Raw genomic sequence first — 16963 nt, 5'->3', positions numbered from 1 at the left:
TCCGCACCCTGACTGGCATCAAATAGGCCAGGAGAGCATTAGTAGCTCCTCCCACCTCGGCTACTGGAGCCTCCCACAGAACAAATGGTGTTGGATGTGGAAATTGACCCCAACAAGGGACTGTTCCTGAAGAAAGTACCTTGTGCAATGGAGAAGAGCTTCCTAAATTAGCAGCAATAGTTATTTATAAATAATCACACATGCTTTCAACAGTTTTTAAGATTAGCGATTGTGAACAGATTTTGGCAATGGTAACTGATTCACACACAGTTTTTTTTTTAAAGAATATGGTAATGGAGCGGTCCTACGAGCCTGCCGCTCTGCGTCCGTGGCCTGACTGGCATCAAAGAGGCCGGGAGTGTTCTAGTAGTGCTTCCCACCTCAGCTACTGGAGTGCTAACCAATGCACGAGGGAGCAGATGGTGTCAGAAGTGGGGAACTGACACTAATAACAGACTGTTCCTGAAAAAAGTACTTTGTGCAACAGAGAAGAGCTTCCTAAATTAGTAACAATAGTTATTTCAAAATAATCACACACGCTATGAACTGTTTTTAAGATTAGCGATTGTGAACAGATTTTTGTAATGGTAACCGATTCACACACCGTTTTTTAAAAAGAATATGGTAAAGGAGCGGTCCTAGAAGCCTGCCGCTGCGCGTCTGTGGCCTGACCGGCATCAATAGGCCAGTAGAGCTCTAGTAGCCCCTCCTTCTTCAGCTACTGGAGGGCTAACCGATGCGCAGGAGAGCAAATGGTGTCGTATGGTAAAGTCTAGGGCAGAACCCTATGGGATGGTAACATCTAAACACGTTCAATAAAAATTCTCAACAAACTCGATATATATAAAATCTTCATGGTCCGAATATATTGTGCTCTTTATTTTTACAGAGTCAGTTATCAATGCCATATTTTCTTGCATACTTGCATACATAAAGACATGCAAGCATACCCTTTGGCACAAAGCATAACCATTGGCACACTTGTAAAGATTAATCAGCAGAAAGTGACCATACACAGTTGGAAGTATAAACATCCTTTGAGGGTCAAAGAAGGATTATTTTGCATGGTGTTGCAGTGACAGTAGTCCTAGTGAAGAGTTACATTTTGGTTAGGTACTGGTATATGTATCACAAAAAGATGATGGACAGAATGTTGAACATTGACAAACATTCACCCCCAGTCACAGTATTTCAGCCCAGAAAGCTGGACATCTGTTATTGACTGAAGAAGGTAGATGTTTGGACGTGGAGCTTGTTTCCGGAAGGATGGTTCCACAAGCAGGGCTTCGTGTGACTGCACAGGCCCACCTTGTCTCTTTTCAGTTTGCCTCACAGTGGGTTCTTCCTCTGCTAAGGGGTTGCATTACAGCTCGTGCTGTCATTTTTCTGATGTTCCTAACTGTGAAGTTTAGGAAATGTTCCAGGCCTACCCTAATGCCTGCCTGTATTTTTGATTTTCTTGAATGATATGTCACCCTGCTAAAAGATATAAATATGATAAGAATGCTGTTTATGAAATGCCTCTTCTCTGATACTGCAGGTAAAGTTCTTCACGTAGAGCACATAGAACTTCTGTCCGAACAATATAAACAGTTGAAAAAAGAAGTTACCGGGAAGGAACTTTTGAGCGGGACTTTGCACTTCACAGGTTAGTCAAATGACAGTTGACATTGTTGAATATTTTCATGGTACAGCAAATGCCTTTTCAGTCAGTTTCCTACATATACAACAGGGTTCAACATGAAAAAGTTTCACTAGCAAGTGTTTGCTTATATTGGTAACATTTTATGTTTAACTCAATGTTAACTGAAAAGGGTTAAGAATTCTTGAAGGGTAATACAAACGTTTTCAATATAAAGATATAAAATCAATGCAATATAGTTAACTTAGTGAAACATTAAAAAAACTGATAGTTTCTCATATGATGCCTTATGTGAGCGGAACACGGGCAGACATGTTGCAACCGAAGAGTGCTGCCCAAAACAGTCATGCGCACTCCCCTGTTCTCCATGTAGGCTGCACTACAGCCTGCATGGAAAACATGCCAACCATTGCAGCCCCTGTCTGAGCGCCATGTCACGGAGCTCAAACCAATCACAACGCTGGCTATGCCAGAACCCTCAAGCCTAATTGCTTATGACTAAATAAAAAAGTTAAAGTAGCAAAGTTGGAGAATAGATATGCAGATCTGATGTGGTTGCTGGCTAAGAGACATATAGCAATGTCTTGGAAGACGATCCAAGCAACCATGACTATTACTTGGATAAGGGAATTTCTGTAATGGGTGGAAGCAGAAAGCCACACACTAGATGCGCTGCAGAGACCGACTAATGGGCAGGGGAACGCCATACATGGTTTGCCCAGATTACCGTTTCTGTTCGGTAGCGCCGCACGTGTTTACTCCTATTACACGTTCAACCCCACAGATTGGAAAATAACTGTGCAGACCCAGATTTACCGGTCATAGAAAACACACCTAACTCCCAATTCGGTGTGCTTTAACACTCCCATTTACTGCCTGCTTGAAGCAGGTGGTAAAGTTTAAGCAGGGTGTAGGAAGGTGGATATCTGACTATGGTTACCCCCAACTTTTTGCCTAGTGTTTAGCTGGTTTTTCGACTTAGTTGGCCTGACATCCTGCCATTCAGGGTCTCAGGCTGTCTGCTCTCTCTTTAAAATGGACTCCATGTACCCTAGGTACATACCCAATTGGTAAGGATCACCTTATTGGACCCTGTACAGTGTACCCTAGGTACCCAGGGCATAGGTGTACCCTAGGCCTCCCAGGGGCTGCAGCATGTATTATGCCACCCCTGGTCTGGCCTTCCAATCAGACACAACTGGCTGATCACTCAGCTGGGGCAAGGTCGTGTAATCACCCCTTGCTTAGATATAGTATACCTATATCTACCCTTATATATAGACACATGTGTACCTATCAGCCACTCCTATGGCAGGCCTTAACAATCCTGGAGGCAGAGTGCTTGGTAACATGTGAGATGGTGCTCTAGCATGAGATGAGCCTGTCTGCAGCTTTCGGAACCATGTCCTTATAGCTGTTCTATGATATAGCCTACCATATACTCTTAAAGTGCCTTATAATCTTAAACGGTCATGGTTTGGCTTTATCAAAACATGTCGAGTAAGGTGTCTAACACTTTGGAATAATACCCCCATACCATTTCTGGTGATGAGGATATTATTCCTCCCTTCTAGAGGGAGAGACATGTTAAAATCCTACTTTGCTGTTTAACTCTCACCAAAGCCTCAGCATCACAAAATGGATGCTGCTGCCACAGACACGAGTCTGACCTCCTGCTGCTGGGAGCCCTGGACAATAGGTTTCCTGCTTGGGGAGGTGCTAGCACCTCCACAGACAGACTTTAGTGTATTGGGCAGGGAGGGCTGAAAGGAATGAGACATGCCTGGGGCACACAAGGTGCTCCATGCATAGTCCAGTTCAAACCGGTGCTGGGGCACTCCAGCCCCAGCTCTGGCGCGAAACTGGACAAAGGAAAGGGGGTGTAGCCACTCCCCTTCCTGGTCCCACCCATAGGAGGGACCTTGCAGGTAGCCCAGCCCACTAGCCCAGTATATTAGTAGCTAGTTGGGCCCTGCTAGATTAGATTATCCTGAACCTGCATCTTGAACAGAACTCTGGACCTTCGTCATTCACTGAAAGAAGAAGACTGAAGAATCTCCCTTGTGGCCAAGGAGTGGCCACCCTGTGCAAACAGGCACCATCAAGAGACTTACCCTTTGCTTTGCTGAAGTTCTACGAGGGACCGACTGCAGAGCCCGACCAAAGCCTTGACTTCCAGACTTCTCCGACCCTGATCCACATCCACAAGCCGAGCTGAGATCCGTGGAGGCGACGAGAGATGTGGGACCGGCTACCTGGGAAAAGTGGCGAGTATCTTCCAGCGCAGCTTCTGAGGCACCCTCAAAGTTGTGCACCGGGGATTGAGAAGCCCCAACCCCAAGCACCATCTGCACCGAAGATCAGCCCCCCACACTCCACGAGTCCTGCGTGGGGCCCTTCTGCATTTTCCTGCTTGCCGCGTCTGTCCGGTTGCTTGCCCGTTGGCTAGTGACCTTTGCGACGACACCCCTTCAATTTTCCACTGCTGGTTTGGCTCCTCCAGACTGGCTCCCGCTCCTCTGCAAAAGAGAAGCACCCCAGACCTTCCTGGTCTGCATCAGAAGCAAGTCCTCCTTTCTGCGTGGGTTCCGCTTGCCAAGGCTTGGTGAGTCCTAGTTCGACTTCGACGCCGCCGACAGCAAGAGCCTTCGTGGGACAGCTCGCCTCCTGGTTCTGGTCGTCCTCGACGTCTCCTGGCACCCGTGGCTGCTGCGACAAGCTTCACCTCTTCACCTGCCATCTCCTGACATCGCCTGGTTCCTTACTGGTTCCACGTTGTCACTGGCTAGTGACCCAGACTCTGTCCCTTCTGCTTGCAGGTATCCTTCCTTCTTGATCCCGTCCTTGGGATCCACCGGACACTCTTCACTGACTGCCTGTCAGCATCTTTCCTTCAGGCATCCATAGGAGTCAACGACGAAACCCGACGCAAGTTCACACCTATGCACCCGCAGCCCGTGGGCTAGGTAACTTGGGTACACCGGTGCTCATCAGGGTATTGACTATCCTAGTGTCTAGTTTCCAAGTCTCGACTTCCTAGTTACTCCAGAAGTGTCCTAAATCTTAATAATTCTAAACTGTACTATTTCTATCGATTATACGCATTACGCGTGAGTGTTTCCACTCTGCACCTGAATCCCGTGGGCCTCCCACTTCCTAACTGTTGGTAGGGTAGTGTAGCCCCAGCGATGGCCTAGGCCTATCCTATTTCCGTGACAGTGGTCCTTATACCACTTACTTAGTATATGGTTTGCGTGGCCCCTAGGGCCTAACTGTATTACTTACCTGTGTGATTTAATGTATGCATAATTAAGACTGTGTTGTACTTACCTCGAATCTCATAAAGAGTGCTGAGGGTTTGACTAGAATAAATACATTCTATTTTCATATATATCTGTTGTGGTGTCCTTTCATTTGGTATTCAAGGGGTTACATATGGTATCACAGCTGGCTTCACATGCCATTCAGAGTTTAGCCTAAGACTGCTCTTGTCCATGCTACCACTAGGATAGCTGGTCTATAAGGTTGACTTTACATCCAATCACCATAAGGGTTGTTTGGACTGATACAAGGTGTACACTAGAATTAGTGACATCATAATCAGGCCAACTTCTCACATTGGTGAGCAGTGGTTAGGATCTGAGCTTGCTGTTGTAATACCATTGTAATCTTGAGATACTGAATTGAAAGATCACACAGATATTGTTTAGGTACATATAACATAGTTTATAAATACTTAAGTCCTACTGGACTTAGTTGTTGTAGGTTGAAGGGCCTAGCACACCCTGACTACAACTACTAGTAAGGTTTAGTAGATACAAATAGTGTAGGTAGGTGCACACACCACACCCTCACTAGAATCATGTCCCTGAATGGAGATCACACTGATACTCCCTCAGGAGAGGAGAATCCTAGACAGATTCCCTCTAGATATGATGCATTCACTTTCCAGGAGATGAGACAACTGTGTACCTCCAGGAGATTAAAACAGTGTTCCAACCCTACCCTTAGACAGCTAGTGGAGCTTCTGGAGGCCTATGATGCTGAAAGAGCTGCCAAGTATGGTGCCATAGCTGTAGATAAGGGCCTCCCCTCCACAGAAGAGACCCCTGACTTAACTGATACAGATGAGGCAGAAGAGTCTTCAGAAGAAGAGGGAGGTAGCAAGACCCCAGTCAGAAGACTTAGTCAGGCTAACTTAAGCTTGCATGGGAGCTTGCATGGGAGCTTCCCTTGAAGGCCCCCAAGTAATCTTAAAAAGAGAGATAGGAGGGGTAGATCTCCCTCAGGGGACTCTCTCCACTTCTATCACTCAAGAAGCTCCAATGCTTCATCCCACAGGGGGATGACTTCCCCCCAGAGGAGAGAGCATGAGGCCAGAATGAAGGAAGCCAAACTGAGGATTGAAAGGGAAGAACTTGCCCTTGCCAAAGAGAAGCTTGCTCTGGCCAGAGAGCAGAAATTGTGTGGGTCAGAACCCACTGGTGGCAGCAACATTCCTAGAGATAGGGATAGGTCTTATGACCATAGAAACCTAAGCAAGATAGTCCCCCCATATCAGAATGGGGATGACATCCACAAGTGGATGACTGCTTTGGAGAGGGCCTGCAAAGTACAGCAGGTACCCCTGAGTCAGTGGGCAGCTATCTTGTGGCTCTCCTTTTCTGACAAAGGTAGAGACAAGCTCCTCACAGTCAGTGATGAGGATGCTAACAATTACAAAGTCCTGAAGAGTGCTCTGATAGATGGGTTTGGCTTAACCACTGAGCAATATAGGTTGTTGTTCTGAGACACCCAGAAGACACAGACACAGGACTGGTCTGATTTTGTGGATTGTGCCACTAAGGCTTTGGAGGGTTGGTTAACTGGCAGCAAGGTGCAGGACTATACAGGATTGTACAACTTGATTATGAGGGAGCAGATCCTTAGTAATTGTCAGAACCAGCTTCTCCATCAGCACCTGGTAGACTCAGATTTGACCTCTCCCCAAGAATTGGGAAAGAGGGCAGATAAATGGGTCAGGACCAGGATTAGGCCTAAAAATCAGGGTGGTGACCAAAAGAAAGATACCACCAAGCCTCAAGAGGAGGGTGGGGATAAAACAAAAGAGAAATCTTCCTCAGGGCCCCAAAACTCTACACAGGGTGGTGGGTCCCAAGCTCCCTCCTCTACCACAGTTAAAAAGCCTTACTGCCATGAATGTAAAATTCCAGGGCATTGGAAAACTGACAGCAGTTGCCCAAAGGCTAAAAACAAAACTGTTCCTCCAATTACTCCTGTCACACCACCTATTACTGTCAGCAGTAATCCCCCAGGTGGTGGGAGTGCCCCCAAAAATGTGGTTGGGTTTTCTTGGGGAACACAGGGGGACCCTGGCTTAGCCAATTCCCCTACAGCAGCTACTCTTGTCTGTGATGGTGGCATGGGGTTTGCCAACTTCACTGCCTGTCCCAACACTTTGGGTAGGTACAGACAGGAGCCCTACATCAATGGTAGAAAAGCTGAGGCCTACAGAGACACTGGAGCTAGCATCACTATGGTGGCCCATAGGCTAGTTCCCTCTGAGCAGCTTTTGCCTGGTTTCTCATACCAGGTAACTAACATTGATGGCAAACAGAACAGTCATCCCATGGCAGAGGTATGTCTCAGCTGGGGAGGTGTCACTGGCCCTAAAAGGGTGGCAGTGTCCCCAACCTTGCCTGTAGACTGCTTACTGGGGAATGACTTAGAACTCGCAGCTTGGGATGGAGTTGAACAAGACACCCATTCTAAAATGGTAGGCCTTTCACAAAAGGGTAGTGGGGTTGTGCCAGCCACAACCCCTGTCCAAGTAGATTTCCTCCCTGAAAAGGTTGGAAGGGCAGTGGTAGCCACAGCCCAGGCAAAGACAGACTTCCCTGTAGAGATTGGCAGAGCTGTGACAGTCACAGCTCAAACCCAAACTGAGTGCCTCCCTGAAAAGGTTGGCAAGGCTGTAATGGTCTCAGCCCATACTCAGACTGACATAGGTGTAGTGAAGCCTGAAACTATGGATCACTCCACACAAACAGAGAGTAGTGGGGAGGAAGAAAAGTCTCCCTCTCCCGAGACATTAGGAAAAGGTCAGCCTCCTCAGGGATCTGACCTCACCCCTTGTGAAGGAACTGCCCCAGAGGTAGCCAGGCCTGGCCTGGCAGAGCCTCTGATGTCAATGGCCCCTTCCAAGGTGGGACCCAGTCTGGTGCAGGTAGCCTGCCTCTCTCTACCCTGCCTCAGTCAGCCCAGGGCTGCAGAGGTCAGGGAGGCCATTGGACCCCAAGAGGGCCCCTGTCCACAAGGACGCCCCCATCAAAAGAATGAGGATTGCCTGGCTAGTAGCCCTAGCCAGGTGATGGTTAAAAACATTCCTGAGGGATCCCCTTTACAGGTAGTTAGGGACCTCCCCCAGAGGGATTCTGTTGGGCACAGGCACACATGGGACCTTAGGGCCCCAAACCTGACCTGTCCCTCCAGTAAGCCCACAAAAGGGACCCAGCCTCCAGCTTTAGGTAGCCAGAGGCTGACCCTGAGAGCACAGTGCAACTCAGTTAAAGAAAGAAAGGCATCCATGGTGGAGGATGATTGGAGGAAGCTGAGGCCTCACTTTGAGGACCCTCCCTTCAGTACTCCATCTCAACACCAGCCTTTTACTTTGCAAAGACACACCAAAGGTAGAGATTCCCTATGGTGGAGACCCTATGATACCTTTAGGGTGAGGGATTGCTTAGTGGACCATGAGACAGGGGGTAACCATGCCGGTGCGGGTTCTTCCTTATATGGCCACTTAGGCAATAGAGGCTTACCTTGTCAAGGACAGCCTTATCTCCTTTCGTTTGGGGGGGGGGGGGTGGGTTGTGTAGGAAGGTGGATATCTGACTATGGTTACCCCCAACTTTTTGCCTAGTGTTTAGCTGGTTTTTCGACTTAGTTGGCCTGAGATCCTGCCATTCAGGGTCTCAGGCTGTCTGCTCTCTCTTTAAAATGGACTCCATGTACCCTAGGTACATACCCAATTGGTAATGATCACCTTATTGGACCCTGTACAGTGTACCCTAGGTACCCAGGGCATAGGTGTACCCTAGGCCTCCCAGGGGCTGCAGCATGTATTATGCCACCCCTGGTCTGGCCTTCCAATCAGACACAACTGGCTGATCACTCAGCTGGGGCAAGGTCGTGTAATCACCCCTTGCTTAGATATAGTATACCTATATCTACCCTTGTATATAGACACATGTGTACCTATCAGCCACTCTTATGGCAGGCCTTAACAATCCTGGAGGCAGAGTGCTTGGTAACATGTGAGATGGTGCTCTAGCATGAGCTGAGCCTGTCTGCAGCTTTCGGAACCATGTCCTTATAGCTGTTCTATGATATAGCCTACCATATACTCTTAAAGTGCCTTATAATCTTAAACGGTTATGGTAACTATGGGTTGGCTTTATCAAAACATGTCGTGTAAGGTGTCTAACACTTTGGAATAATACCCCCATACCATTTCTGGTGATGAGGATAATATTCCTCCCTTCTAGAGGGAGAGACATGTTAAAATCCTACTTTGCTGTTTAACTCTCACCAAAGCCTCAGCATCACAAAATGGATGCTGCTGCCACAGACACGAGTCTGACCTCCTGCTGCTGGGAGCCCTCCCAGCCAGGGAGGCCTGGACAATAGGTTTCCTGCTTGGGGAGGTGCTAGCACCTCCCCAGACAGACTTTAGGGTATTGGGGCAGGGAGGGCTGAAAGGAATGAGACATGCCTGGGGCACACAAGGTGCTCCATGCATAGTCCAGTTCAAACCGGTGCTGGGGCACTCCAGCCCCAGCTCTGGCACGAAACTGGACAAAGGAAAGGGGGTGTAGCCACTCCCCTTCCTGGTCCCACCCATAGGAGGGACCTTGCAGGTAGCCCAGCCCACTAGCCCAGTATATTAGTAGCTAGTTGGGCCCTGCTAGATTAGATTATCCTGAACCTGCATCTTGAACAGAAACTCTGGACCTTCGTCATTCAACGAAAGAAGAAGACTGAAGAATCTCCCTTGTGGCCAAGGAGTGGCCACCCTGTGCAAACAGGCACCATCAAGAGACTTACCCTTTTCTTTGCTGAAGTTCTACGAGGGACCGACTGCAGAGCCCGACCAGAGCCTTGACTTCCAGACTTCTCCAACCCTGATCCACATCCACAGCCGAGCTGAGATCCGTGGAGGCGACGAGAGACGTGGGACCGGCTACCTGGGAAAAGTGGCGAGTATCTTCCAGCGCAGCTTCTGAGGCACCCTCGAAGTTGTGCACCAGGGATTGAGAAGCCCCAACCCCAAGCACCATCTGCACCGAAGATCAGCCCCCCACACTCCACGAGTCATGCGTGGGGCCCTTCTGCATTTTCCTGCTTGCCGCGTCTGTCCGGTTGCTTGCCCGTTGGCTAGTGACCTTTGCGACGACACCCCTTCAATTTTCCACTGCTGGTTTGGCTCCTCCAGACTGGCTCCCGCTCCTCTGCAAAAGAGAAGCACCCCAGACCTTCCTGGTCTGCACCAGAAGCAAGTCCTCCTTTCTGCGTGGGTTCCGCTTGCCAAGGCTTGGTGAGTCCTAGTTCGACTTTGCCGCCGCCGACAGCAAGAGCCTTCGTGGGACAGCTCGCCTCCTGATCCTGGTCGTCCTCGACGTCTCCTGGCACCCGTGGCTGCTGCGACAAGCTTCACCTCTTCACCTGCAATCTCCCGACATCGCCTGGTTCCTTCCTGGTTCCACGTGGTCACTGGCTAGTGACCCAGACTCTGTCCCTTCTGCTTGCAGGTATCCTTCCTTCTTGATCCCGGCCTTGGGATCCACCGGACACTCTTCACTGACTGCCTGTCAGCATCTTTCCTTCAGGCATCCATAGGAGTCAACGACAAAACCCGACGCAAGTTCACACCTATGCACCCGCAGCCCGTGGGCTAGGTAACTTGGGTACTCCGGTGCTCATCAGGGTATTGACTATCCTAGTGTCTAGTTTCCAAGTCTCGACTTCCTAGTTACTCCAGAAGTGTCCTAAATCTTAATAATTCTAAACTGTACTATTTCTATCGATTATACGCATTACGCGTGAGTGTTTCCACTCTGCACCTGAATCCCGTGGACCTCCCACTTCCTAACTGTTGGTAGGGTAGTGTAGCCCCAGCGATTCCCTAGGCCTAGGCCTATCCTATTTCCGTGACAGTGGTCCTTATACCACTTACTTAGTATATGGTTTGCGTGGCCCCTAGGGCCTAACTGTATTACTTACCTGTGTGATTTAATGTATGCATAATTAAGACTGTGTTGTACTTACCTCGAATCTCATAAAAAGTGCTGAGGGTTTGACTAGAATAAATACATTCTATTTTCATATATGTCTGTTGTGGTGTCCTTTTATTTGGTATTCAAGGGGTTACATATGGTATCACAGCTGGCTTCACATGCCATTCAGAGTTTAGCCTAAGACTGCTCTTGTCCATGCTACCACTAGGATAGCTGGTCTATAAGGTTGACTTTACAACCAATCACCATAAGGGTTGTTTGGACTGCTACAAGGTGTACACTAGAATTAGTGACATCATATATCAGGCCCACTTCTCACACAGGGGCTTCTGTGTGGGTTTGGAGACGAAAGGGGAAGGTTAGTTGTGGCAGTGGTGTGATTGCTCCCCCATTGCTGTAGAAAAAAGTATGGGATGGAGCAAGAGACAAGGCTTGGCCACTGGTAAAATCGAGACCAGTGTACCTGCACCTAGGAAAACCAAGTGTTGGAAGACTTGGCCAGTTGTGATCAGGCAGAACCATATCCCACCCTGGGTTACTTTTCCACCTGACCAGTAATCAGGCCCAAAATGTTTTGGGCTATTGTCGAACATTACTATCTTTTTTCTGTGTTTTTCTAGCTTCTAATCTTTTTCTCTATAGTGTTTTTTTTGTTGTTGTTCCCAGACATTTAGTACTGTAGAATATTCCTTTTTGAATTCATCTTTTGATATTTGTCTTCTTCTACTATCCTTTTTTCATTTGAAAGTTTGCTTCAGCTTTATTTTTATGTTTACCCCAAGTGTTATCTTCTTTGCCCCAAATACACTCTCCACTCCATAGCCAACCCTTATCTTGTTCTCTCCATGTTATGCTGATATAGTGTTCCCTAAGTCCAGTTTTCTGTCCTTGGTAATGTCCCTTGTTTTGTGTTTTCACACTACAGTTCCTCTTGGGCCTCTCGAACTTCCATCACATCTCCTTGAGCTCACTTGCACCTTCTTCACCGTAAACTTCATGTTTGTTTCTCATGCATATCTGATTGACAGGAATTGTTATTTTGCTGTGCTTCAGTGAAAACCTTTTATTTCTCATTGTCCCAAGGACGGTTGCCAAATGTTCTTCAAAGTGTTTCAAGTTTCTGGATGAGGCGCCCCCTCTCTTCCTCACAATGGTGCAATACACACTCACAGACAACAAATGGATGCTACAAGATCCGCACCGAGCTGCGAATGTACAAAGAACATTGCACTGTTGTGTTTAACCCTTTCATTAATTTTCTCGCGTGACATCCAGTGGACTCGACGGCACATAACTGGCATAAAATCCTTAGACGTCACGTCACATTCATCATCGTACCAATACCTTACTTCTAAACACAACACACCCCCAGATTATTCACAGGACTACGTCACTGCACATACAAATTTTGCCGCTTTTACCACTTCACTGTTGTGGATCCTATGAGCCTCGCAGCCTTGAGAAGGCATTGTCCAGGGTTCCGTCATTTACCGTTTTCCCTTCAAAAGTGCTCCGTGGACTTTATTAAATGGTTTGGTTAAAACCGAAGGGCAGAGCAGTCCTTTTTTGTACCCAAAACATGGTTGAGTGGAGCCCACGAAGACCGGAACAATGTATTAGCGTGCTTCACAAGCACCAATTCTTACAAATATGTGCACAAGTCCTACATGAGCGCCTGTTGCATTACAGACGAACACGTTAACTTCTAGGTGCGGAGAGATTAAGTGATTTGCCCAGAATCACAGAATGTTAATCCTGCCACCCAGACTCGAACATGGTCGTGGGGGGGTTGCGCGAAGGGTGGGGGGCTGAGGGAGAATAACATTTAGAAAACTTACCTGACCGCCTTTGCTCCTGGTCCGCGTTGGCGCCTCTTCAGGAACAACACTGCACTGGAGTGGCAAGCCCTCAGCCAATCCTGGCGCTGCTGCAATGCCAGGATTTTCTTGGGGCACGGTTATTCTTCGCCCGCCGCCTGCCAATTGGGAGACCAAGGGGCTCCTAATGGGCATGCGCAAGCCAGTGCAAACACAAGTGCGCATGACTGGGCACGGCTGAAAAATTTGCTCACCTTCCCCACTCATGCGCACTTGTGTTGCTACCGGTCCCTAGCTGGTCGGACAATGCATGTCAGTCAACATGACGCCGGACCGCCCACCCCCTTCAGACTCTGAAAGGGGTGGGCGGTCCGACGTCATGCTGACTGACATGATTGTCAGTTCTCCCTCGGCGTCTCTGAACTTAAGTAAACCGAGTCAGAGACGCCGAGGGAGCGGCGGGCGGGCAACGCCCCAATGGACGCACCGCGCCTGTCGGCCCAGTTGAGTATTTCTTTCTCACCTCATGCTATAATATCCAAATCAATCCATTTTTAAAAATCATTTTTAGTGAATCAGTCTTTTTATCACTTTTTTCTGCTCTTGAGTTATAGCCTGACCAAGTTATTGCCACTCTGTTAGCTTTTCTTTTTGACATATTGGGACATTTGCCCCAAGATGGCTGTCTTGTTCTTTCAAGACTTTGGCCCGTCATTTGTTTCTTAGATTTGTCCTAGTTTAATCCGCTTACAATGTTTCTCCATGTGTCTGCACACTAAAGCCAGGCGTCATGACTTTGCCAATGGTTGTTAATGTTAACTAGTGTTATTATGGTGCAGAGGTTCTGAATGCTTGATGTCGCAGCACCAGAAAAAGGTTGGTAATAGACGGCCAGAAAAAGGAGAGTCGAGACCTTAAGTGTTGCATATTGAGCATGCGACTCCTGCATCTGGAGGTTGAGTTTAGCAGGCTAAATGTCACGCTAAGTCAGACGGGCTAGAATCAGACATAAAATACACCGCTGAGAGATCAGCTAAGTGTTCAGCAGCTTCTGGGAGCTGCAGAGGCTTCTGGGAGCCTTGCCCCCAAATGTCAAGCTTTCCTTCACTTGATGGGAAGAGCAGCTTTAGACCTCTCAGTGGGAAGCACCACCATTTTTGTGAGCGATGCAGCTATTTTAGTATAGTTTGGATACTATTTATTAATTCTTTGACTGATTTATCATGTTATCATAGATATCAATTGTTGTGTCATGTAATAAAATGTGCTAATTAGTTCTCAGTCTATAAAGATTTTTTTTAATTTAGTATCGCTGGGAAAGCCTGTGTCTAAGAGTGGAGATTGGTATGGGAAGTGCTGTAAGTTTGAGATGGATGATGTAGAAGACTTGTGGGTTTTTCAGGTACCAGATAACTTGTGTTACTCTTTTGTTTCCACTTTTCATTCCTCAAGAAAGTGGGCCTGGAGGTAGATCAGGAATGTGGAGGCGAGGCAAAAATGTCCCTTCACTAATTAAGGACCCCATTTTCCTCATTGAGGCACCTAGAAATACCCTACACCGGGAGAAATTCCATCTGCTCTCCTGGTTCATGATATCGCAGAGAACTGCTTGCTAAAACGAAATCCATTTTTAGAAGATTAGCTATCCATATTTCTATATATTTCTTTCTCCCTTGTAAAATGATATTGAGGTTCAATATTCGAGCACGAAAAAAAGAGAAAACAAAAATTGCATGATATACAGCCACCCAGGGAGAGCAAGGCAAACTAATCAATCCACCATAGTGTGCCAGGAGAGATTGGCCAAGCCAGAAATGCATCATCATATAACTTCGAAATCTACCAGACATTGTTACCTAACTTAATACGGTTCCAGAAAGTCGATCCCACACACCAATCCCTTTGAATTCATTATGCCTCATGTAATCCAATTTGCTTAGTATTTCCCAGAATCTTTCTATGCAGTGATGTAATTAAATAAGATTAAGAGTTTGGACAAATTTATATATAGAGATTTTGTTAAGTGCAATCTTTCAAAAAATATCATCCCATCATGTGGAAAGTTTCATATGCCGACAGTATATATTATTTATCATTGACAATAATAAAAAACACTCTTGTTCCTCCTTTGAAACAGTTACTTCAGTTTAATCCTGAGATCCTAAGCCAACACGTGTTTTGTCACGCTTAATTGTTGTGTGCAGCGACTTCTTCAGGGCTCTAATCTCTTTGTATGGATCCTCAGTTCCGGTTGTATTTCCAACCCGGAATGGGTTCTAGTACTCCAGTGATAATTGCACAGGACAGGGCAACAGTGTTTATTGTGTCCAAGATTTAGTGTATTCCAGAATTCTTTTAAGTGTGGATCGTGTGTGTATAAGTCATAAATCCATCAAGAATAGTGACAACGTGGTATAGTAAAACCACTCTTTGGGGGCTAAGTGAGTCCATATTGCCAGCAACCAAGTCTTTGCTGGCGTAAACGCAAACCCTCTGTTCAGTAGCAGGGCTGCATCCGGCGTGTCCGTTAGGAGCGACATTACCCTACACAATCCACTGACCAAGAAGTCCCACAATAGATCATCAGGGCCACGAGAACAATACTGAAAATTAGAAGCATCATACAATCACGGTAAAGCAGAATGATTCACAAGATAAATACATAACATTTATGATTGCCTCCCAGACATTACTAGCACACTTTTTTTTTGTAAAAGATTTTTATTGATTTTCCTCCATCCAATATAACAAAATGGCAACGTTTCAAGCAGTGGCCTCTTGCAAGAGGCGTAATCATCAGAAGACATATCAGGAGAAATCAATCTTCAGCATTTTCTCCCACAAGCACACTGTTTAGCAAAGAATTACAATGCGTCCACCAAACTAGTATCTTTGTATAGGTTAGTCACACCCTTGTCATTTACTGCCCTAGTGTAACACCAAAAAACAATAAAATAAAAATGACTTATTGGCAAATCAAACAGAAATGTTACAGTAATCCTGTATAAGACACATGGGTGTGCCAGAGTTTGAGAAAGTGGTTTAGAGTGTGTGGAAGGATACATCAATCTCTTGGTTTAAGGTTAGGTAGTGCTGACCTGTTTAACATGTGGATATTTTATGATCTGTGCTTTTGTAAACTTTGGATCAGCAACTCCACTTATAGGGAGGCCAAAGGTAATGATGAAGGAGGGCAAAACATAGTTTGAGCTAAAGGTCAATGAACGGCGTGCGAGTCCAGCAGAAAAAGGGGCACACACTAGGTCCACTTGGTCCTTTTCAATCTTATTAGATTGCATACAGACCAATTGGGTGTTGAATCTCATTAATGCAGGAGGGTCTGGAAATCAACAAAAAACAATACAAGTATGTGAAGGGGGTGCTTGCAATGCATAATCAGTACTGAGCACACTTCTACCAGTAGGTTCTTGAAAGAGATCTTCTCCAGTCTCTGAGGAGTAGAGAAGGATTCTGGGGTACTATTTCCAAATCTCTAGACTCAGTGATCCAGCTAGGAGTGTTGGTCAACTAGTTTGTATTCGATCAATAGTTTTTCCTTGAAGCTAAACATATCTAAACAGAAGTACAGTTGTTGGGACACAGTTCTACTGGTCTCCTACTCTTTACGGGGAATATGCTTTCACGTGTGAATAGGGTAAAAAGTCTTATATGCTGGCTGGACAAAGACCATAACCTGTCCCTTTTGGTCAAAGGAGTGGTTCCTCTTAATATTTTTAAATGGGGATTTGGATGCAAATGATGTCACTCATTGCCAGAACATGTTGTCATCTCTAGTTTAGACTGCCCCAATGTATGATATATTGGCCTCCCCATGGCCTCTATCCACATGCTACAATGGGTTCAGTACACAGTTGTGCAGCTCTTCTATAATTTTTTAGAGTTTCAGAGGAATTCTAGAAGCTTATCAGTGCCTACATTTGCTACTGGTTTCTAAGTGAACCCAATATGAGGGGCTAGATTTTTGTCAGAGAGCGAATTATGGGTAGGTCTTTTTTACTTTCCAAATTCTGCTGTACAGATATACCCGTTAGTGATTGCTTCGGTCAGGTTCACTGTCTCTATTGGCTGTGTACTGCTTCGTAGAATCTAGTTGGAGGCGCACCTTTTCTGTAATTGTGCCTTCTCTTTTGAATACTGTCCTGTTTTATCTGTGTAAGATGTACATCTATTTAAATTTCAGAAAGTAA

At 46.5% G+C, this 16963-nt stretch overlaps 1 protein-coding gene across 4 annotated transcripts in view; it reads left to right on the top strand.

Annotated features, from left to right (window-relative positions):
• The window catches only part of BLVRA (biliverdin reductase A), a 285794-nt gene that overhangs the window by 173346 nt on the left and 95485 nt on the right, over window positions 1–16963 (top strand). For all 4 annotated transcript variants that reach the window (XM_085607413.1, XM_085607411.1, XM_085607412.1 and 1 more), the window contains one exon: window positions 1541–1648. In XM_085607413.1, coding sequence (XP_085463539.1) covers window positions 1541–1648 — 108 coding nt within the window. The remainder of the gene's footprint in view (window positions 1–1540; window positions 1649–16963) is intronic.

Source organism: Triturus cristatus, chromosome 5_2, assembly GCF_964204655.1.
Source record: "Triturus cristatus chromosome 5_2, aTriCri1.1, whole genome shotgun sequence".
Classification (NCBI taxonomy): Eukaryota; Metazoa; Chordata; class Amphibia; order Caudata; family Salamandridae; genus Triturus; species Triturus cristatus.
Note: the sequence above shows the minus strand (reverse complement) of the source record. Positions and strands in the feature narration are given on the sequence as shown.